This window comes from Desmodus rotundus, chromosome 7 (assembly GCF_022682495.2).
Source record: "Desmodus rotundus isolate HL8 chromosome 7, HLdesRot8A.1, whole genome shotgun sequence".
Classification (NCBI taxonomy): domain Eukaryota; kingdom Metazoa; phylum Chordata; class Mammalia; order Chiroptera; family Phyllostomidae; genus Desmodus; species Desmodus rotundus.
Window position 1 is genome coordinate 74066102 of NC_071393.1, and position 24766 is coordinate 74090867.

A 24766-nucleotide genomic window follows, 5' to 3' on the forward strand; every position below is an offset into this window, starting at 1 on the left:
TTTGTTCTCTTTTCCATTTAGAAACATGTTAAAGTGATAAAAATATGAATATCCACCATAAGCAGTTTAAAAAAAAATTAAATTGAATCTGATTAAACCTCTAATTCTAGCCACCAAATTATAGGAAACAAAATCATGGAGGAACAGGTTAAACAACACAGAAGGATGTGATTGGAAAACAATTTCAGCATTATGGGACAAACAACCCAGTTTCTTCCACAAAAAATTACTTTACAAAAATTCAGTGGGATAAAAGCTTTTTCAGAGACATTTTTACCAGTCACAGTACATGAATTTTACTCTCCAATCCCAGTTCAAACTTGCTTAAACATTATGGTAAAATGGGAAACTTGGCTGCCTGGATATTCGATATTCAGACATTGTTAATCCTATAGGTATGATCACGTTTTGGAAATATGCTTTTTTAAAAGAACCTCTCTATAGCACTACATACTGAAACATTTATAGATGAAATTATATCGTGTCTTGGATTTGCATCAAAATAATTGGAGTTGGGCTGAGTTTGGAGAGTAAGTAGTGATGGGGAATAAAGATAAGCAAGATCATCCATGTTTAGATAATTATTGTTAAATGATCTTTACCTTTATACGTTTACAATTATTCATTATAAAAAGCAAACAGATTGCCTTTCTGCTTTCAAACAATGCAAAATACTAATTGACCTAGTTGTCTTGAAGAATAGAGCATTTACTCTTAAGAGTATAAATCTAGTTTTTTTTTCTATAGGTTCCAGTATACCTTTCTCCATTTTTGATGAGTTTCTTTCAGAAAAAAAGAATAGCAGGTTTGAATTTTTTGTTCTGTTTTGAACTTGAAAGTTTTCTATTTTTATAAATGAGAGATGACTGTTATCTATGTCAACAGAAAAAAAGTTGCTAAATGGAATATGTCTTTTTCCAGTCCTCCTGCAGATCCCTCACGGGTTTTAGTCCAGCGAAGACCCCTTGCAGTTCTCAAAACTTCAGACTGCATCACCTCAAGCGAGGATGTATCTCCAGATGTTTGCGTAAGGAGGAGCAGTATTCCTGAATTAATATAATGGACTAGTGGATTATTTCATTCGATTCTCAAAATAGTTTAGAGTTCAAATGAATATTATTGTCTTGAAATAAGCACATGAAAAGATGCTCAACACCACTAGTCATCAGACTACTGCAAATCAAAACTATGGTGAGATACTACCTCACAGACACTAGGATGGCTGTAATCAAAAAGACAGAAAATAACAAGTGTTGGTGAGGATGCTGAGAAATTAGTACCCTTAAGCACTGCCGGTGGGACTGTAAATGCTGCAGCCACTTGGGAGAACAGTTTGGCAGTTCTCCAAAATGTTAAACATAAGAGTAGCCATATAACCAGAAAATCCCTCCTAGGTTTATATCCAAGAGAATTAAAAATATACGTTCACACAAAAAAACTTGTACATGAATATTCATAGCATTATTGATAATAACCAAAGAGTGGGAACAGCCCAATCTCCATCAACTGGTACATGGATAAGTAAAAGGTGATATATCTATACAGTGAAGTGTTATTCAGGCATAAAATTGAAAGGGGTACTGATACATCTTACAACATGGATGGACCTTGAAAACACTTTGCTAAGTGAATGAAGCTACACACCAAGACCACATGTTTATGGTTCCATTTACATGAAATGTCCAGAATAGGCAAATCCATAAAAATGGAAAGTAGATTAGGGATTTTCAGGGGTTAGAGATTATAGGAGTTAGAGACTGACTACTAATGGGTATGGATTTTAGGGGTGGGGAGGCGAATACATTCTGGAGTTAGAGAGTGGTGATGATTGTACAATCTTGTGAGTGTGCTAAAGACCACTGAGATGTTCACTTCCAAAAGGCGGGTTTTTGGAAAATTTGAATTATATAATTATATCTCAATTTTTTAAAGGTTTTATTTATTTTTAGAGAGAGGGGAAGGGAGGGAGAAAGACAGGGAGAGAAACACCAATATGTGAGAGATACATCAATGGGTTTCCTCCTACAGGCCCCCAACCGGGGACCTGGCCCACAGCCCAGGCCTGTGCCCTGACTGGGAATCCAACCAGTGACCCTTTAGTTCGCAGGCCAGCACTCAATCCACTGAGCACCACCAGCCAGGGCTCTTAATTTTTTTAAGTGGGGGGAAAAAATCACTATCTTAAAAGCCTTTAGCACTTTTTCTTTTTAAACTAACATAGCAAGGAATCTTTGCTCTTTTTATATAATACGCTTTTTGTGGCAATGGAAAAGTTATGTGGACTATTTGACTTTAGTAATGTTCTATTTAAAATTTTTTTTTTTAAGACTTTACTTATTTATTTTTAGAGAGATGGGAAGAGGGGGAGAAAGAGGGAGAGAGACACTGATATGTGAGAGAAACACTGATCGGTTGCCTCTTGCAGGTGCCCAACCAAGGGACCTGGCCTGTAACCCAGGCATGTGCCATGACTGGGAATTGAACCAGCGACCCTTTGGTTCGAAGTCCACTAGTGAATGCATTGAGCCACACCAGCTAGGGCAGTGTTCTATTTTAACCACTATGGATGAGTGACATGATAATACTTAGGGTAAAAAGGCCTCGCATAAAAATTCAAGTCTTGAAGTTTTAAGGAAAAAGTCATCATTCTCTTCAAGCTAGTATCTGGAAATTTGTTGTGAGGTAGAAGAACGTGGTATACAAGGTCTGTCCAGAAGGTATCCAGCCATGTAATATGAAAAATAGGGACATTTATTAAGAAGATACAGGAGGATTGTACAAGAAGATACCAAGAAACATTGTACATAGGACAATGACGCCTCTGTCTCCTTTAGAGTAGGCACCTTGGGACCTCACACAGTTCTCCTAATTGCCATCAGCTGCCCTGTCGTATTTTCCTTAATCTTATCAACACTCTAAAATCTCCTCCCTTTCAAAGGTGATTTTAGTTTTAGGAAAAGCCAGAAGTGTCAGGGTACCAAATCTGCTCTGTAGTGGGGCTGAGTCACGTTGGTGATTTGATGTTTCACCAAAAAGCTCTGAGACATGATGCACGAGTGGGCACATTATTGTGATAAAGCTGCTAATCACCAGTTGCCCATAGCTGTGGCCTTCTGAATCATCTGAGTAGTTTCCTCAGAGGAAAGTTCAAGTTTAACACAAAATTTGTTGTAGGTTTCTTGCTCTACTCACTCAGTCATTTTGAATGCAACAGCCACACAGTGCACATGCTCACTCAAGGGTGTCTGCCTCCCCCAGTGACTAGTACAGTGAAGTCGTCATTCATTGTTCAGACATGCCTATTCCAGTCCACTCTCCTTGGCTGCCAGGTTACATCACTGCTGCACAAACCATTCTCGTTATATTAACAGTGGCTAGACTTTTTCCAGGCAAATCTTGTATTTTACATCCAGTAAACTACAAATTTAATTGTCCAGCTACATGAGATTTTACATGTGTGAATATCCATGCATTCTCCACCTAGATCAAGATTAGGAAATTTCCAGCAACCCAGAAGAACCTAGAGAGCCAACTATAGGTGTTCAGGCCACATTCGAGCTATACTGAATTGGAATTTCCAGGGGTGCTATCCAAGCATTTATTTTTTGAAAAATATTTTTTATTGAATTTATTGGGGTGATAATACAAGCATGTATTGTTGTTTTAAATACTTTACCAGATTATCGATAGTCCACTGACTGCTATGAGAAGATAACAATGTAGAAGGGTAATTAACTGTATACTGTGTTCCTGAGAATACCACCAGAGAATGTAAGGATAGTCTGGATTTTGAGGTAGTAATTCTATGTTCACCTATTCAGAACTGGGCTGAATTATTAAAGGAGTCAATCTTAATTTAGTTTTTTGATCTTAAACCTTTTAATTAAATTTTGTTAATAGGTACTTATCAGAATTTTCCCCCTAAAAAAATCGTATTTCAAACAGCTAAAGTGCCATAAATAGTATTTGCATAAAATATATTCCTAGACTATAGATATCTATTTTACTTTAATTTTATAATTTTTAGCCACATTTCTTGTTTCTTCTAGATGTACCTGTTACTGCTACTTACTAATGTCAGATTTAAAGTATGTGTCAAATTAATCTAGAAAATTAATATTTAGTATGCACAAGGGTTAAATGAAATAGTCACTTTTGTATACAACAGGTAAATATTTAAAGAGGTACAGTCTCCCTGAGGGCAACCAGGCAATGTATATAAAGGACCTTAGCATTCACAACCTTTTTTTTTTTTAAGATTTTATTTAGTTTTAGAGAAGGGTAGGGAGGGAGAAAGAGAGGGAGAGAAACATCAAAGTGTGGTTGCCTCTTGTGTGCTCCCTACTGGGGACCTGGCCCACAACCCAGGCACGTGTCCTGACTGGGAATCGAACCAGCGACCCTTTGATTCGCAGGCTGGCACTCAACCACTGAACCACACCAGCCAGGGCAGCATTCATAACCTTTTCACCTGATAATTCTACTTTTAGGAATTATTCTTAAGAAATTAAGGGATAACTTCCTTAATTTCTTAACTTCCTTAATTCCTTAGGATTCCTAAGATATTCCCAAAGATGTAAATGTACAAGGATATTTAAAATAAAAAACGGAATGACCTAAAAAAGAATTGACTTCTGATAGATCCACAGTGTGACCATATTGTTTTTAAACAATTTTTAATAGCACAGAAAAATATGCTAAAAATATGAGAAAGAATAATACAATTGACCCTCAAACAACATGGGTTTGAACTGTGTGGATCCACTTATACATGGACTTCTTTTCAATGTACTGTGGCTCTTCGACTTCCCCAGGTTTCACAACCATGATTTAACCCAACTGAACAGTAGTTTTCATCTGTGGTTGGGAATCTGTGGATTGGGAGGGCCAAGTGTATGCATTGTTCTATGCTATTTTACATAAGGGACTTGAGCTTCTGGCAGGGGACTCCTGGATCGAATCCCACACAATGCTAAAGGACAACTTGTAATTTAAGTTTTGGGGGAGTCAAAAATTATCCAAGGATTTTCAACTGTGCAGGGGGAAGGAGTTGGCCCCCTAAACCATGAGTTGTTCAAAGGTCAATTGTACTAGCATATATTTCACTTGTTTTAAAATACCTTTTTTAATGCATAGAATATGCTTGTTCATGTATCATACCAGATATATATATGGCAACAGTAGTTGCTTCTAGGATGATAATTGAAGTGGAGATGAGGGGTCAAGTGCAAGAGGGAGAGTTTTTCACTATATACCCTTTTAAACTGGTTGATTTTTTTAAACCATGTATATGTATTACTTTAAGATTTTTTTTTCATTTATTGATTTTAGAGAGAGAGGGAGGAAGGGAGGGAGAGAGAAAAAAACATGGATTTGTTGTTCCACTTATTTATTCACTCATTGACTGACTCTTAACATGTGCTCTGACTGGGGATTGAACCTGCAACAAGTGTATCAGGACAGTGGTCTAATTGAGCTACCTGTCGGGGCTGTATTACTTTTTAAGACAAAGGCATATTTTAAATTTTTTTATACTTTATATTTTGTTTTACATGTTTTCTACCATGATTGTGAATTACCTTTAAGAAATGAAATAAAGCTCTGGCTGGTGTGGTTCAGTGGATCGAGTGCTGGCCTGCAAAGCAAAGGGTTGCTGATTCGATTCCTAGTCAGGGCACATGCCTGGGTTGCAGGCCAGGTTCCCAACTGGGGGCACGCAAGAGGAAACCACACATTGATGCTTCTCTCCCTCTCTTTGTCCTACCCTTTCTCTAAAGATAAATAAACAAAATCTTTGTTTAAAAAAGAAATACAATACAAATTAAATATTTGGTATAGAAGATGACTCAAAAGGTAGGAGGATAGCAGCTTATCAGAACATTTTCTAGGCTGAAACACGATGAAAAATGATATTAGTCCTCCAGTTCTTAAATGAAATTATTGTGAAAAAAACATTGTTCAGTATGTTTCCTTTGTGTAGAGAGTCCTCACAATATAATTTTGATGAAATGTAGTTTGCTGCTTTCATGATACAAAACCTTGTTCCTCTAATATGATGTGCTTTTAAAAATTGTATCTCCTTAGAGATTCTGATATGCTTCTTCTGGACCCTGTGTTAAAAATCACTTCGTTAACATATGTCTCTAAGTAAAAAAAGATAGGGCATCCATATGTTTATTGAAATATTTCAGCTAAACTTTACATGGTTTTGATTTCAGGATGAATTTACAGGAATTGAACCCTTGAGTGAGGATGCTATTATCACAGGTTTCAGGAATGTAACTATTTGTCCTAACCCAGAAGACACTTGTGACTTTGCTCGAGCTGCTCGTTTCGTTTCAACTCCTTTTCATGAGATAATACCCTTGAAGGATCCTTCTGATCCAGAGAGATTGTTGCAGGAAGAGGATCTTGATGGGAAGACCTCTGAGGACCAACCGACTGCTTGTGGCACTGTCTTCAATCCAACTCTCAGCACCAAGAAGCTGAGGTGACTAGTGATTATAGGGTGCACAAACCAGATTGTTTAAATGCTCTTATTGTGGGTGCTTATTAGTTGTAGCAATTAATTATCAAGCTCTTACTATCTGCCAGGTACTGTGCTAAGTGCTTTACATGACAGTAGGGCTGCCCCATATAAAGTGTCAATGGGATTTAGCAGCTGATTTGAATAGGAGGGTTAGAAAAGCCCATTTTGGTGGCTATGAGATGAAGAGGCCCGGGAGGATTAGGTGTGTACCTAATTGAGAGAGAGAAGGCATTATTTTTCCTTTAACATAAATTTAAAATAATGGTGAAATAACTTAATACCATTTTCAATTAGGCAACTAGACATGTATATTTTAAAAGTATCTTTTGATAAAAGTTGGAAATGAACAAAAAGTAGGTATGAGGGAATCACATAGAGAGCCAGAGACTAAGCCTTATGATTTAGCCATATTTAAAAGTCAGCTAATTTAAACAAACATTCTAGCTTGAGGAATATTCTTAAGTTTGCCAATTTGTGCTTTTTAAACTGCATTTTCAAACTTTTTCTCCAACCAACTTTTTATCACATTCATTAGCATGTACTCACTGTGAGTGAGGGTGTCCCTTTTTCTTTCTTGACCCTTCTTACTGCAGAGTAAGAAGTTCAGAGAAGAGATAAACAGGAAGAAGGGTAGTGTCTTAGTCAGTTTTCTTGATAGTTTAGAATAGATGTAGAATAGGCATTTACTATAGATTAGGTAAATAAGTCATAAGTGGAGAAATTTAATGCTAGGTATTGCTTGTCAACAATAGTAAACAGAGTTACCTAGATTCTGATTATGAATCTATTTCTGTTACAGGAAAATAATGGCCTTTGAAATGAGACTATTAAATATCAAATAAAATTACAACAGGTAAATTGACAGGACTGACTCATTTGTTATTCTTTTAGCCCAATTATTGAAGACAGTGGGGAGGCCACACACTCCTCTGGGTTGTCTGGATCTTCTGCCTCAGTTATAAGCACCTCCTCCATCAAATGTCTTCAAATTCCTGAGAAACTGGAGCTTACTAATGAGGCTACAGGTAAGTGCATATGTACCACTGGCTTGTACGCAAACATCTGCATCCATGTCTAGCGAACACTTTTTTATCTCAGCAAACCAAGGTATGTTTTTCTTTTCTAGAACAGTTCCCATAAACTGTGAAATTTCTAAAATATATTATTACTGAGCATAATATCTTAGACACCTGAGATAGATAAGTGTTGTTAGGTTATCAGTATTAATCATGTAATCTTGTTTTTATCCCCTCTGTTATAATACTCATTTTAGGTTTTCTGGGTGATGTTTTGTCTGTTAGGTTTTTTTATAACTGCCCTTCCCCCTCCAGAAAACCCCGTTCAGTCACCCTGGTGTTCACAGTATCGTAGACAACTACTAAAATCCCAACCAGAGCTGAGTGCTTCTGCGGAGTTTTTTGTAGAAGACAGATCAATGCCTGAATTGGAAATAGAGAAGGAAATTGAGTTAGGTAAGTACCATTAAATGCATGTCTTTTTTTTGTGTATGACAGTGTACAGAGTGATTATTTGCACTTAAGCTTAATGCTTTTGGCCAATAAATATTTCTATATTGTAAGAAACAGAATCTTAGAAGTTGACACATTGATAAGTTCTTGTCCCAGTAACAATAGAAATTCTGTGTTCTTTCAGTGTTTAACAAGTGATTTTTAAAAAGTGTTCTAGCTGCTACTAACTGGCAAATATATAGTGCTGTTAGCCCTTAAACCAGGAAGTAAAAGTGAGGGGCCTATACATATTCCAGTGGTTTTTAAATGGAATCAAACCTTCCCAACAGGTAATGAGGATTATTGCATTAAACAAGAATACCTAACATGTGAAGACTACACATTATTCTGGGTGACACCAAGAAACTCTGCAGAATTAACCTTAATAAAGGTGGGACTGATTCCTTGTCATTACAATTACCTTGTCAGTAACTCGGGCTGAAGCAATAACTGTGGCTCCACAGTACCATCAAGTCCGTCCAGTAGACTTATGGAAAGCCACTGATGCCTCAAGAAATCACTCATCATCATATGCCAGGATCAGATATCAGAAATAAGGAACTATTGTATAGGTCTCTTAATATGCCCATACATACTAACTATTCCTATAATTTTATCTTTTTGAGGAAATCTGAAATTTTCTGGCTTGCTTCATTATGGATCAGTTACATTCTAGCCTTCAACTGCACACATACGGAAGAGTATTATTTTGAAAATTTCATTCACTGCCATCCTAGAGATTCACGTTATCTCTTATGTTGGATGCCTAGTTATATTGGATTCCATTTTTTTCTTCTTTCTTGGTTTAGGCCCTCATGTTTTAGTAGCTTCCTGAGAAGGGATGCAGGAGGTGTAAGTTTTTTGAAATCTTTCATTCAGAAAATTCCTTACTCCACATCTTTACTTGTTTAGTAGTTTGACTGGATGTTAGAATGCGAGGTTTAAAATGCTTTTTCCTTAAGCTTTTGAAGATGAGTGCTACTATTTTTTAACTTCTAATCTTGCTTTTAAAGTCTTGCCATTCTTTGTGAGAGATGACTTTTCCCCTCTCTGAGTCCTTGTAGGAGTTTTGTCCCTAGTCTTCCGAAATTTCACAATTACATGCTTTGGTTCAAGTCTTTTGTTACCCATATGCTAGGCACCTGATGGCCATTTCAATCTGAACTCCTCAGTTCTGAGAAATTTTCTTCAAAGAATAAAATTTTTCTTCCCCTCAGTCTTCTCTGTTCTCTCATTTCATAACTCCATGTATTAGGATATGAGATCTCCAGGACAAATCTTTAAAAATCTTTTCTTTACTTTCTGGAATGTTTTGTCAATTTTATTTTCAGTCTTTTTACCAGGTTTTTTTATTTCTTTGTCATGTATTTAATTTGCAAGAACTCTTTTATTCTCAGAATTCTCTTTGTAGCATTCTCTTCATTTCAAAGATGGCATATTCCTTATCTCTCTGAGTATATTAATGATGCTTTAATTTTTTCTCCCTTTATTGTCTGTTTCCTTTTGTCTGTTTTGATCTCTGGCTTTCAAGTCTTGGGCGCTCTATTCATATTTAGGTGTGGGCTCTGAAAGCTAATCGAAAGCGCTGCATATGGAAGGGACCTTAACAGCTGTGGGGCTTACTTTAGGATGATCTTGCTTGGCCATTTTATTAGAAAACCCCCAATCTTTAGATCTTTTCTATTGAACTGATCAGATCCCTCAGAGAAAAGTTCTCTAACTTCCTGCCTGGAGCATATAATCCTGGCTGCTAGTTTCTGGAAAGCTGAGTGGGGAAATCAGTCTGGAGAGTAGAGGGGAAGGAAGTCATCCTAATGTTTGACATACAAACTTATTTCTCTTGTCCATGTGGTATTCCCACCCTCGAGAGTGCCTGGTGTCCTCTAATCTAGAGCCCTTCTGTTTTGTCCTCTCTGGGAATAAACTTCTGGTGTTCTGGGGGAGAAGCAGTTGCTAGGCTAGGTTACAAGAGGAGGAGGGAGAATCTGGGATCCAACTTCTTCTTTAACAGTTCAACCTCTCCTGGTGTAGCTCTACCTTCACCCTGCTGTAGCTAATTGGTGCCATCAGTTTTATACTATAAGGAGACGGTCTTTTATCATAAATTTGGTTGCTTTCAGCTTGCTCTGTTGCTAGAATCAGCTTTCCTTGGGTCTGCCAAATGGATTGTTATCTCTTACTGTTCTCTTTTCAGCTTCCAGAATTTGTTGCTGCTGTGTCCTTCATTATACATTTATGCTTTTAAAATATCCCTTTACTATTATTTCTGTTGGGGTATTGGAAAGGCTGGAGGGAATGTTCTTAATCTGCCAACCATAACCATAGATTCTAACTGCTCTTATTTTTAAAACATAATTTCTTACAGGTGTCTTCTCAAACTGTCCCATGGGACTTTTACATCAACCTTAAGTTAAAAGAACGTTTGAATGAAGAGTGTGATCATTTGTGCAGTTATTATCAGTACCAAGACGGCTGTATTGTTTGGCACCAATATACAAACTGCTTCACCCTTCAGGTTTGCAATAATATAAAAACATAATTTCAAGTCCTCAGGTAGAGAGATTTGTGCTTCATTTAGCAAAAGGATTTAGAACAAAATTCTTGTTAATCTTCTGGAAATAGACCAATTCATTATAAATGGAAAGCATCGATCATTTTCTTTTTCCAAGTTATTTTTACCAAGACCCTCTTTTAACTTTTTATGATGTCAGTGTTCAAGCATGTACAAAAGTAGATAACAGCACAGTGACCCAGTCATCTGTGATCATCATCAGCTCGTGGTCCCTCTGGTTTTAAAATTCCTGGTCAGATAATTCCAACTTCCTTGCCATGTCTGGTTTTGATTCTTGGTCTGTCTCTTCAAATTTTATTCTTGCCTTTTAGTATTCCTTGTAATTTTTTTCTTGGTAGCCGGACATGATATACTTGGTGAAAGGAACTGCTATAAAGAGACTCTTAGTAGTATAGTGGTAAGGTATGAGGGGAGAGGAAGCATTATATAGTCCTGTGTGATTTGTGTTCTTTTTTAGTGAGCCTATGCCTCTGAACTGTGAACTTCATAAGTATTTCTCAGTCCCCCTCCTCCAGCCCCCCTCATGTGGAACAGGATAGCTATAAGCAGCTGGAGTTGGGGGTTTCTTTACCCCAGGTCAGGTAGGCCCTGTTTAACTAGTTTCCCCTGAGGGCAGACCCTGTTAAGAACAGAGCACTGGCCCTGGCTGGTATGGCTCAGTGGATTGAGTCCCAACATGTGAACCAAAGGGTCACTGGTTTGATTCCCAGTCAGGGCGCATGCCTGGGTTGTGGGCCAGGTCCCCAGTAGGGGGCGCACAAGAGGCAAACACACATTGATGTTTCTCTCCCTCTCTCTCTCCCTCTCTTCCCCTCTCTCTTAAAAAAAAAATAAATAAATGAAATCTTTTTTAAAAAAGAAATAAAGGAAAGAACAGAACGCCCTAGACTATTTCAAAACGGTTTCTTTTCTCCTCCTCCTGCCAGAAGCGTGAGAGTACTTTTTTCCCAATATTTACTGTGAGAACCTGGTATATAGCTCTTATAGGTAAAAGCTCACAAAAGTGTGGATCTATGCTTCCAGATCCTAGAAGAGTTACTAAGTATTTTACTTGATCAGACAGAATGACAACTTCCAAATTCCTATTGTAAGGAATGGGAACCAGAGGTTGAAGGTCTATTTTTGCCACTCTTGTTTTATCTATACTACTCCCCACTGGATTATTTTTAGAACCCAAACAGAATACAACATTTTATTCTTTGGAATGTTCTTAAGAAGGTTTTGCTGAATATTTTGATTATAATATAAATTCTCTAAAATGGTTGGAATGAGGATATTTAAAAACTATCATTTATAGAGCACCTTTTATGGGCCAGGTCCATCCTTGATGCGCATCATTCATTATTTCATGAAATTCTCACAAAGAATCTTACAGAAGAGCAGTGTTGTTAAAACTGGGGTGAAGGCCCAACCTACAAAGGAGCCTACGTTCTGCTAGAGAACAGCAAGAAAGAGTATAAAGCAGCAGTAAGCAAGGTATTGAGTGTAAGTACAGTCACTCTAACTTAAGAAATACTGAGTTTGTTTGTCCTTCTATCTGCAGGATCTTTTTCAACACAGTGAATTTATTACCCGTGAAATAACAGTGTTGATTGTTTATAACCTTCTGACAATCGTGGAGAAACTACACAAGGCAGAAATAGTCCACGGTGACTTAAGTCCAAGGAGTCTGATTTTTCGAAACAGGTTGGTCCTTTTCATTCTTTTAATGTTTCTCTTAGCTTTCTCTTAAAACATGGATCGTTGCCATTTTCTTCTGCCTTTTGATAAAATGCCACATTGACCAACTAGTGTGTTAAGAGAATATTTGCCATCTAAAAGGCAATAATCACAGGGAATAGTTTAAAAGAATTCAAAGAAAAAACAAACATTTGGGAAATATATTAATTCAGAAAAAAGAATTATCCACCAGTATTGTGATGATTCCTGTGAAGAAGAAATATAAAATATGAATGTTGGGGGATGTAGATAGTCTGATCTGTCTTTGAGTAGACCAGTACAGATCTAGCAAAACCGACACACTGCCTAGTTTCACAGAGCAAAGCTTAAGTCAGGCCAAATTAAGGTAGTTGCTGGGAGGAATGGGTAAAACCAAAGTACAAATGCAAACTATGCCAAGAAAAGGGGCTTAGTGTTCAAATTAAACCCAGCTTAGCCACCGGGTTCAAGGGGTAAGCACAGAGCAGGAAATGAGAAAGCCCAAATACTTAAGAACTGATGAAATATAGAACACATAAGACATGTACATTTATACAATGGAATACTACTCAGCCCAGAAAAAGAAGGAAAATTTTACCTTTTGCAACAGCACGGATGGACCTGGAGATTATTATGCTAGGTCAAAGAAGCCAGTCAGAAAGAACAAATATCATAGGATCTCACTTACATGTGGAATCTAATGAGCAAAATAAACTGACAAACAAAAGAGAAGCAGAGGCATAGACACATGAAATAGACTGACAGTGTCAGAGGGGAGAGGGTTGAGGGGCTGGATGAAAGAAGGTTAAGGGATTAAGGAAAAAAACAACAACAACGAATGTATAACTACAGACAAAGACAACAGTGTGGTGATAGCCAGAGGGGATGGGGGTTGAGGGATGGGGTGGGGGAAATGGGGGTGGAAAGAGACTTTGCTTGGGGTGACAGATGCACGATGCGGTGTGCAGGTGATGTTTTATTGACTTGTACACTTGAAACCTATATGGATTGTGAATCAATGTCACCCCAATAAATTTAATAAAAAACAGTAAAATAAATTATTTTTAAAAAGAAGAACAAATTGAGGCATGGACAAGGAAGGCATAGTCCACAGTTTTTGTTTCATGAGAAGGAATAGAGGACCAGCACACCCTTATAGTGACTGCTGGTCTCGTGGTGTTTGAGTAAAGCAGTCCTGTTTAAAGAGTCTGTCTGCCCCAGCCCTGTGTCTACCCCAGCTTCAGGTGACCAGTTAAATCTGTCTGGGGTCACTGATGTAAATGAAAAGCTTCCGTCATTCTTTATGTTTCCCCTGATTACTTAATCTGTAAGAGAAGACTGAATTTGACTGTGAATTATAGTTAGCGTGGAAATCAAAGGAACCCTCAATGTATTTCTGCAATTATAGCCAAAAGAACTGGAGCATCCCACCTTCTTTCCTGAGAAAGCAGAATCCTTCCGCCTTCCCCAGGCATAATATTGCAGCACTTCTCACCCAGGGCACCAGAAGTATTTTAGATGAGACAATTCTTTGTGCAGGTCTGTTCCAAGCATTTTGGGATGTTTTATATATCCCACCTGTTCCACCCAGTTAAATAGATTCCCCCAGCCATTGTGGCCACCAGAAATCCTCCCACGTGTTTCCAAATGTGAGAACCGGGTATAGTTTTTATTTTCACTGTGTTTCACACCACTGAAAGGTTAGAGGATAGTGCTGGAGTTCTGAGGTTGATGGAAATTTTAAGCAAAGGGATATTCTAAGCCTTTTAAGGGTTGGACATTGGTGTGCTGTGTCTTTAGATATCCCTTCTCAGTCACCAGTGACTCCAGAAAAGCACGGAGTGTTAAGGGGGTGTTGCCTTTTTGTCACCGCTTAGCAAATTTCTTAGGAAATTTCATGTAGATTCAAAAGGAGTTAAAATATTTTGAAGTCATTTAATGCAGTTTCTATGTATTTTTTGTGAGGAAAATAAGATTAAAAAAAGTAGAATGCCTTGCCCATGGCAACAGTGAGTGGCCAGTTTGAAAGCAAAGAGACCTACCTGCTTCTTTTCATTAATCTAAAACATTTTCCTGCCTCTTTCAAGTTTAAAAGTATCTGAGAATTATAGTTTTGCAGTGGGCAAAAGAACGGTTGCATCTTGTACCAAGGAAAAATGGGAGCAAATATAAATTTTAAAGTAAAATAGATCACTCGGTGCTACATATGATGGGGTTAGTCAAAGCCTGTGTTTAGAAGGCCTGCCGGTATGTCGGTCAGGGATTTGAGGGGGTGACTGGGAAAAGCAGAGAGACAAAGGAACACAAAACTAGCCATTGTTTTCTCTCGCATAAATAATTCCTGTGCCTCTGTGAGTATAATAGATTTATTGCGTGGAATAAACCCAAGGAAAATAAAATCAATTAATAGTGAATTACCATAGTGTTACAAAGTTGTATTTTTGTTTGTTTTTTTTTGTTTTGATTTTGCTTTTAGGAAATAAGAGTTGAAATAAGAGCAAGGTAGAATTTTGTATTAGTTTAATAGGAACAGTATAGCTTACATTTCAATGTAGGTAGTACTTTACCAAAAATCAGCTTTATGTTGTTTTCAGTTAAATTCTGGGAGGGAGGAATCTGAGGGAAAATGGAAACTTGGAACGGCTAATTTATAATAGTAAACAAGATCAGCTATGACACCTATAAAAGCTTAATTTCCTCTATCATAATTCTTACCAGTGTGTATAATCATTGCTTTTATATGTACATAAAAGCATAATTTTGCAGCACTTCTGTGTAAGGCAGAAGCATGCACTCTACTTCCAATACTTACTTTATATAATATAGAAACTTGATCAATGTTCCGTGGTGACCATGGACTATGGTTTAGATATACAGTAAGTACTTTGTGTCACTAAACCATAATCTTGACATTCCTTTCTTGGATGGATGGACACTGCCATGGCTCTAACAGGTGCATTTAAAAAACTAACCACTGGAGGGAGCTGTTGTCCTAGCTAAGACACCTATAGAACCTCTTTTTCTTCATTTTTTTTTTTTTTTTAAGCCCATCTATGCAGCTTCTTTCGTGCCCTATTTTTATTATCTCTTTCTCTTTAATCTTGGTTTAGAATCTATGATCTCCATGATTCTGAAAAGAACAATCAAGCTTTGAACATAGTGGACTTTTCCTACAGCGTCGACCTTAGAGCACAGCTGGACGTTTTTACCCTCAGCGGCTTTCGGACTGTGCAGACCCTGGAAGGACAAAAGATCCTGGCCAACTGCTCTTCTCCCTGCCAGGTGAGTGTGAGCGAGCCTGAGCATATGCGGAGGGTTTCCTGATCTCTTTCTTTTCTAGATAAGCTATGAGCGCTACTGTTTACTGATATTTTCTCTTCTGGAATAGATGACCTAGTTTTCAAATGTCATCAACTCAAACAAAATGTACCATTTTTGGTCTCAACACTAAAGAATAGACACACACGTGCAGACCCATGACGAACTCAGTAACGTAGGTGTCGGGGCCAATTCTACCACTTATCTAGTCAGTCTTTTATAAGTCATTTTCTGTGATCCTCTCTGTAAAATAAGGATAACAGTCTGTTCTGTATAATCAGAATTGTTGACTATTAAATCAAATAATGTAATATAAAAGTAACATTAGGACAAGTATAGAGTGTTTTATATGCTATATGCACAAATGCTTTCTGACTCAGCTCTGGACATACGGCATTTGCTGACGGAATGTGTAGCGTGAACCTGAACTGGTCATGTGGACCACATTTAGATCACAGCTGGAGTCCACGCAAATGCAGTAGGTCCACCAATTTGAATTGGACAGTCCAGATATTTTTGTTACCTTTTGTTCTTAAGGATGATTCCCAGAGTTAGCTCCACTGATCACTTCTTAAGGAGCTTTTCCTTTACTGTAAGGGTAAGGAACGGTCTACTAAAATAATATGTCATAAAATAAACTCAATCACTGTAGTATCTCTCAACTTCCTACGTAAATAAATTGCATGATAGTAGCAGAGAATTATTTTAGCTGATGGTGCTTTTTGTGATTGCAGGTAGATCTGTTTGGTATAGCAGATTTAGCACACTTACTGTTGTTCAAGGAACACCTACAGGTCTTCTGGGATGGGTCCCTCTGGAAACTTAGCCAAAATATTTCTGAGTAAGTATTAGTGATTTCAGGGTCTCTGCCTGCTCAAATAATCTCTTCTTTCTGTTGGGTGCTCTCTCTTTGGCAGCCTTCGTTTTGTAGTCCCAATGCCATGGTTCCATTCGTTTCCACCAGTGTTTCTTAGGAGTGTCAGTGGAGCACCTAGTGCAAGACAGAGGAGTTGGTAATTAAAAATAAGAAACAATTCAGACTTCAGGACATCATTCTGGACCTAGACATATCATACAGACTACAATTGTAGTATCAAAGCCTCTTAATTTAGGAGTGTTTGTAGAAACATTTCATGAGAATAATTTTCTAACCAATTGGTCTTAGTCTTTTTTTTTTTTTTTTTTTTTTTTAAGATTTTATTATCTTAAAGGCCAGGGCTGGTCTTAAGTCTTATACCCCTTTTTCATAGCTGTTGTTATCAAAGGTTAAGCATCTCTTGAAGAGAGTTAAATTTCTAAATTATATACTAATTGTAGCATCTCTTGAAGAGTTAAATTTCTCAATTATATACTAATTATAGGCTATTATTTATTTAATGAATAGGGGGAATCAAAACAGAGAACTGAATCTCCTTGGTGAAGTAGTAAATGGTCTCTTAATAAGAGCTGCTTGGTCTCAGGACTTTAGTACTCCCTCAAGCTTGTTCATTCAACTTATCAAATATCCTGTATTCTTCATCAGTTTATCAGAGCTAATAGCTTCTCAGGACAAGTCTACCAATCTAACACTTATTGCTAAGTTCTCTTTGTTTAAGATTCTTTTTTTTTAAATTTTTCTTTTTTTAGAGATTTTATTTATTTATTTCTAGACAGAGGGAAAGGGAAGGAGAAAGGGAGAGAAACATCAATGTGTGATTGCCTCTCACGCGCCCCCTACTGGGGACCTGGCCTGCAACCCAGGCATGTGCCCTAGACTGGGATTTGAACCAGCGATCCTTTGGTTTGAAGGCTGGCACTCAATCCACTGAGCTGCACCAGCCAGAGCTAAGATTTATTTATTTTCTAGAAGTGGGAGGGAAGGGAGAAAAAAAGGGAGGGAAACATCTATGTGCAAGAGAAACACTAATCAGTTGCCTCTTGCACACCCCCAACTAGATACCTGGCCTGCAACCCAGATATGTGCCCTGACTGGGAATCAACCTTTTGGTTCACAGGCCAGCTCTCAATCCACTGAGCCACACCAGTCACGGCTGTTATTTGGGTTTTTTGTTTTTTTAAAGATGTTATTTCTTTTTAGAGAAAGGGGAAGGGAGAGAGAAAGAGAGGGAGAGAAACATCAATGTGTGGTTGTCGCTCGTGTGCCCCACCCCGGGGACCTGGCCCACAACCCAGGCATGTGCCCTGACTGGGAATCGAACCCTTTGGTTTGCAGGCTGGTGCTCAATCCACTGAGCCACACCAGCCAGGGCTATTCTTTGGTTTCAAAAAAAAAAGAAAAGAAAATTTTAGTGTTGAAGATTCAACACCCCTTCTCTTCCATTTTCCCCTCCCAACAATTGAATAGCATTTTTTTCTTTATTTGATTCAGAGTTTGGCCAGACTTGTTCGTCTCTAACATGTACTTTAAAAATAGGTTTGAAATACAGTGTAAGACACATAGGCCAGAGTCAGGTATCTCCCGTTGTTTATGATCCTAGGTGGGGCTAACACAACCAGAGACCAGTAGGGTCATTTGGGGTTTCCTGATAGCTTTGCCTTATACAATAATTGAAGCATTTCTGATTTTTTTTTTAAAAGTACAAACATATCGTAGGTTTTAGCGGTAGTTACTTCACTCAGGCCTAGCATTCTCAGAGGGTTGTGGAGATGGTAACCCACTGGGCGAGCAGGGACGTGCTGTGGTCTCCCTAATGACCTAGACTTTAGAAGAGGTGCAGTAGAGGAGACAAAATGCATTTTTCTTCTGTTTGTAGAAGAGAAGTGCTGCATCTTAGTACAAAGGAAATGTGTAGATTTAGAGGAGAGGATTTCTTTCCCTTTTGGTGCATTGTATTATAGCTTTTCCCACTATGGTAAGTCTTTTTCTTTTTTTTTTTCTAAGTTTCACCTTGGACTTTCAAAGGACTACTTGAATGATCTCTAACCCTAGAGTTCTGGGCATTACCTTAATCATCTTGATGCATAAATGTACTTCTTGAGTTAAACACAGAAAGAATTTTAACTTTTTATGCCTAATCTTGATGGAAATGGTTTTATATATTTTTAGGCTAAAAGATGGTGAATTGTGGAATAAATTCTTTGTGCGGATTCTGAATGCCAGTGATGAGTCCACAGTGTCTGTTCTGAGGGAACTTGCAGCAGGAATGAATGCGGTGTTTGACACCACATTCCAAAGTCACCTGAACAAAGCTTTGTGGAAGGTAGGGAAGTTAATTGGTCCTGGGGCTCTGCTCTTCCAGCAAGACAGGCAGTCAGGTCTCTCGCAGATCCCTGCCTGAAACCAATGGGCCGTTGTGGAGCACTGAACTGTGTGTGCTATAACCTACTTCAGGGCACATTTAGACACACTGCCGACACTTTTCTACTTTTGGTGGTGGTATACTTCTAGGTAACTGGCATTTTTTTTACACAGCAATGTACCTACTCTTCTTCTTGTCTAACTTTAACAAAGAACTGTTTTATTCTAAATGCTCTCCATGTGAATGGGTACCTTGTTGTTTAATGCATTTGTCTCTACTTTTCCCTGTACTTTTCCTTTTTGTAATTTGTGAGATGTACCGTTATAATCACTATGTATTTTAGTAAATAATAAAATAGCATTTGTTAAATTCGTGCTTCTACCATCTCATCTACTTTTTGCTAACTAAGATGATAAATAGCTTGATTTTTGTAGACAGGAACTATTTTACCATGGACATGGACATATTCTAGATTTGGAACCGTTATGATAGGATCACAACAAGACAGAATAGCTAACTGTTCCTTCAGGTGTTCCTGACCTTCAACTAAGTGGTCTAGATTGAAACGTAGATAAAATGATTTGCACAAGGCCAAATTTTCTTAAATTTCAAGTGGCAAGGTTGTTATATTCTCAATGTATTTAATGTTTTTTATTTTTTATCCACCAAGTTCCTCGGTCTATTTATATAAGGTAGTGGTTCTGTTGCTACTGGGTCTCTGATTATGTCAGTGGCTGTTAGAAAGGAAAAGAAGACATTTGAATGAGGTTTAGCAGCCCTTTAGAGATGGACTAATGACCACTGTGTTACCCACAGAGTGACTTGGTGGACACTTGAAGGAATAGAAAGGGGTTTTGTTATTCAGAAGATTTGAAGACGCAGTAGGTCAGAATAAAGAGAAAACTTTGAAGTATGGAATAATTTGAAAGAGTAGGTCTAGATGAAGTATTTGGGCCCCTACATGGAAGCATGAACTACACCTGGCCTTGGGGGTACGGAAGGAAATTGGTATAAAAGGGCACTGAAAATTATCTACTTCGTATCTAAATATCAAAATTACCATGTATGGCCCTGACTGCTGTGGCTCAGTGGATTGAGCACAGACCCACAAACCATAGGGCTGCTGGTTCCATTCCCAGTCAGGGCACATGCCTGGGCTGCTGGCCAGGTCCCCAGTAGGGGGCACTTGAGAGGCAACCACACGTTGATGTTTCTCTCTCTTTCTCCCTCTCTTCCCCTCTCTAAAAATAAGTAAATAAAATCTTTTTTAAAAAAAATGATCATATATGTCTCCATTCTGGTGCCTGATTTTTTTAAAGCTCTAGTTGTCACTGTTACTGCTCTAAGATTTCTGGAAAGCAGAAAATTCTAAATATATCTCAACTAAAAATATTTAAGCATATACAGTTGAAACACCAAGTCAGAAATTCTTGCTCTTAACTAAAATATGACTCCTCAAACATTTTCATGTGTGTTTCTCATACAACTGAAGTTGTAAAATTATATATTTGTATCTTTTAGTAATTGAGCCCTTCAACCCCTCTGCTTTTCTCGTTTTTCCATCCTCCGCTTTAACACAAAGTCATTACTCTAAGGCTGGACAATAAGTTTAGATTCTTTTTTAACACAAGCTTAGCTACCATCTAGTGAATTCTTCAGCAGCCTTGACAGCAAGGCCGACAAAGCAGTGGGCATGGAGAAAGATGAATTTCTGAAAGTCCACTCTGAGGAAAGGGAGGAGAACCTGGGGAAGCTACTTATTAGAGAACTTGCAGCTGTTTTGCTGCCTCTCCCCCCATTTCCCGTCCCCTCCAACTCCAGGCCTTTGTCAGGGGGCGGAAACAGCGCTTGACCAGTCAGGACCTGTGATGTCTTAGTCTTCTCTTGCCTGAGCACAAAACCACGACGCTGGCACATTTGTATTTCTCTTATATTTTATGCTTGTTTGTCCTGGGAGAAAGAAGCCTTTGATTTTTTACAGAAGTTTCGAATGATTCTTAATTCTTTTCTCACTGAGGCAGAGTAGCTTAATGATGGACCTAGAAGGAAAGGGAAAAAAGCTGAAAAGGCAGGATTTTCACTTTTGTTTGAAGGAGACCGTGGAGCATAGAGTGCCTCACCACCCACAAAGTGTGCACCCACTAATCTGCTGTCACTATAAGGCCTTCATCCTCCTGTGACGGCCGCATAAGAAACCTCCCTGGGGAAGAACCCGAATCTAGAAATACAGAGTTTCCTGTAACAGTAGGACTTCAGACTGTTAGTGGAGCTGTTCTCTCGAGGTAGATAAGAAAGCCTCTCAGAGGGTTAGCACGAGACTCTGAAATGAATCTTACTGTGTTTAGGGTAAAGTTTTTAAGCAAAAAAGTGATTCTTTTCTGTTGCATCAAAAAATGAGAAATTATATGTCCAAGTGCACCAACTCTTTCTAATATGTTAAAATTTGCCTCCAATCTGGCTCCTAAAATTAAAACTTCCCTTTGTAAGTAAAGAAGGTACATTAAAGAAAAATTTTTTTAATATGACAAACTTCAACCTTATTGAGGTTCATGGTCCCACCAAAGACCCATGAAGTCATGAATAGAGTAGGGTAAAGGTGGCATTCCAAACTAATGTGGGGGAAGACGTGTTACTCAGTAACTGCTGTTGAGACAGTGGGTTAGAGTTTGATCTCTACCACCAGTGCCCCCACTAGTCCGTACAGCGCGTTTGTACAAGGTGGAGAAAGGCCCTCCTCTGGCGGACTCAGCGCCGCTCCGTGCTCCATTGCTTGGCTGGGTTTCGGCCCCACTCAGCCTGGTGCTCCTGTGTGATGAATAAATTTCATAGCTGTGTGCAGTGGTCTCTGCCTGTTTTAACGCTTATCCACAAAACAATTTTAGATAGATCAAAAATGTTAATATAAAAAAATAGAAAATATTAGACTACTTTGTAATTTTTTGTCTGTGTGACATTAAACTAAGATATAAACAAGAAGATTGCTGTATTAGTATAATAGATAAGCAAAATCTAACATGGCCACTTATCTCTCCCATCAAAAAACAAAACGAAGTAGGAAAACTTACTTACAAATACATATGAGGTGGGACCCCCAAAAATCCAGATTTTAGTTATTGAATATAAAAAATGATGTATTTATTCCTACATGTTTAAACTTCAGTCACCTTCAAAGTACTGTCCATTTGATGCAGTGCACCTATCGAGACATTTCCCACTGCTCAACACAGATTCGAACTTGTTGATTTTGAGGCCTTTTAGTGCTTCTGCCATTTTTTGTTTCACCTCTTCCATATCGGGCAAAACATTTCCCTTTGAGGACTTTTTTTTCAGATTATTTTAATTTTTTTAGAAAGAAGGGAAGAAAGGGAGAAGGAGAGGGAGAGAAACATGGATGTGGGAGAGATACATCCATCAGTTGCCTCTCACAAGCCCCCAGCTGAGGGCGTGGCCCACAACCCAGGGATGTGCCCTGATGGGGAATCAATCCAGTGACCTTTTGGTTCACAGGCCAGCACTCAATCCACTGAGCCACACCTGCCAGGGCTCCCTTCGAGGACTTTTTTCATCCCAGGAAACAAAAATGTCGCTAGGGGCGAGATTGGGTGAATAGGGAGGATGGGGCACAGGGGTCATGCCGTTTTTTGGTCAAAAACTGCTGAACACTCAGCGCAGTGTGGGCAGGTGCGCTCATAAATCACCCATCATGAAATGGGCAAATGTGTTGAAAGTCTTCCAAAAAAATTCACTGAAGCCAAACAGAGACTCTCACAACAATGCCAACAATACAGATGGGTTTCTAGAACACTCGTCTAGTGGGGGAAGCCTATGTACCACAAGAGGCCCACCCTCCAGGAGATAATTCCAGTTTTGGGGGGTTCCCCCTCATACTTGCATCATCTTTCACTTGGATTGCCTCAAGGTCTCATAACTGTCTGCTTCCCGCGCCCACTTCCAGGCATGTGAGAACCCTCCAATGGCCTCCCATCTCACATAGTACAAATCTAAAGACCCCGCCAGACCCGACCCCGCTATTTCCTGACCTCTTTCCTGGCTCCTCTTCCGTGTCCACCCTACTCTGGCACTCTCGTCTGCCCACCTCCTTGCTGCTCCTCACACATGCCAACTAGTTTCTCTCTTTGCAGCCTGTTTGCTTTGCCATTTCTCCTGCCTGGAATGTCTTTTACTGGGTTTCACGTGGATTGATCCCTTACTTTTCTTCAGGTGTCTTCTCAAATACCCATTTTATCAGAGAGGCCTTCCTGGCCGTTCTGTACAAAATAGCGCCCCCTCACACACTGCTATTACTTTCTGTCCTCCTTACCCTGCCTTATTTCCTCTATAGCACCTATCAACCGCCGCGCGTGTGTGTGAATGTGTGATGGTGAGCGCTGTCCTATTTACTCTTCAAAATTAAATTTTTTTCCCGTTTATTGAATCAAAATGTGTACTTTATTTCCCACATGTGTTTAATTCCACCTCACATTCATTTGAATGTGTGTGTGTGTGTCCTACTACCAGAATTTAAGCTCCTAAGGGTAGGGATTTGCTTTGTTTCCTGTAAAAATACAACATGAGCCTGAAATTTTCATCATTCACATAGTAGTTGGGAGTTGTGTGTGAGGATAAGGGGAGGCAAGCACTCATTATTAGCTGGAATGCAAATTTAGTGCATTATTAGGTGATTCGGCAATTTTTATTAAATTTAAATACTCATTTCTTTCCATTGATAAAGTCTCTTAATATTTACCTTAAATATTGACCCTGGTGGTCAGAGATAAAGTGCTGTTTGTAATCGTCCTCCCTGTTTGCAAGGCTAATTATGTCCTAAAGGACAGTCAGACCCTGGGAAGGCAGGAGTCCTGGCACTGAGCAGAGGTGACATCAGACCACTTTTGGGGGGGGGGGGGGTCGTGGCATTGCTGCTGAAGGCCAGTCCTCCAATTCGGCAGGAGCCATAGAGATGGCAGAACCTGAGTGAGGCTTTGAAAGATGAGTTCCCCACATTTTCAGCTTGTGTTAAAAAGGAAAAAAACCTGAAAGGAAAAAGTGATTGCCTGTGGGGAGAGGACACGATGGTGGGGAGAGGAAAGAATGCAGGCTTCTACTTTTCAATTTGTACACTTCTTCACGTGTACAGGTATTACTTTCTTATGTCTACAGGGTAATCTAGGCTAAGAAATGAGGGGCCATGGTTTGTTATCTTCTCCCTTATCTGCATTTAAAAAAATAAAATGCCTAATACATGTTAGTTGTTTTTCTAATGCGAAATGTAGGTTAATTTGGTATTAAAATGTGAGCCTGAAAATAATTTTAAGTCATTGAGGATAATATATCTAAACTTCTATTTTTTGTATGCTGAAAATCCATGTATTCAAATGGTTTGTAATGTTTCTGTTCAAGATATGCTTTCTAAAATTACCATCTTCGTACTGTTGCAATTCCCTATGTCTGTGAACAAGGGACTGAATTATATAAAACTCGACTTGTTCAAAATTTATATATTTTGTGGCTTTCATATTAAAAACTTGAGTTTCCACAAACTGACATTGTATGATTGAGAAAGGAACAAACGGTAATGAACTTAGGCTAAACTTCTATAAACACCTACTTTTTTTCCATCAGAGCGTAGCACTTCCAATAACCGAGCTCCGCTAGAGGCTCTGGTGGCAAACTTTCCACTGCTGGGCACTGTTGTCCCCTAAGTTCAGATTTCTCTCTGTGGGGAACCACGGTTGCCTGATCAAACTGCTAGTTTTCAAACCTCATGTGAGCAAAGGACTAGGTGTCTATTTACTTTATAGACTCCCAGAAATTAGCACATAGTTCTTTAAAATAAGGGAAATAACATGTTGGAAAAGAGCAGCCATGAGTTTCAAAAAACGAGTTACACTGGAGCCTTGGT

The 24766-nt window shown here is 38.7% G+C and overlaps 1 protein-coding gene across 2 annotated transcripts in view; it reads left to right on the forward strand.

Annotated features, from left to right (window-relative positions):
* Positions 1-19233, forward strand: part of BUB1B (BUB1 mitotic checkpoint serine/threonine kinase B) — a 65026-nt gene extending 45793 nt beyond the window's left edge. The window contains exons 13-23 of one of the 2 annotated variants that reach the window (XM_045202104.2): positions 748-805; positions 922-1027; positions 6219-6490; positions 7421-7554; positions 7831-8001; positions 8328-8428; positions 10403-10552; positions 12153-12295; positions 15418-15589; positions 16360-16466; positions 18672-19233. In XM_045202104.2, coding sequence (XP_045058039.2) covers positions 748-805; positions 922-1027; positions 6219-6490; positions 7421-7554; positions 7831-8001; positions 8328-8428; positions 10403-10552; positions 12153-12295; positions 15418-15589; positions 16360-16466; positions 18672-18903 — 1646 coding nt within the window. In that variant the 3' untranslated portion in view covers positions 18904-19233. The remainder of the gene's footprint in view (positions 1-747; positions 806-921; positions 1028-6218; positions 6491-7420; positions 7555-7830; positions 8002-8327; positions 8429-10402; positions 10553-12152; positions 12296-15417; positions 15590-16359; positions 16467-18671) is intronic. The other variant, XM_024567801.3, reaches the window with a different exon arrangement.
* Positions 19234-24766: the final 5533 nt, after the last annotated feature.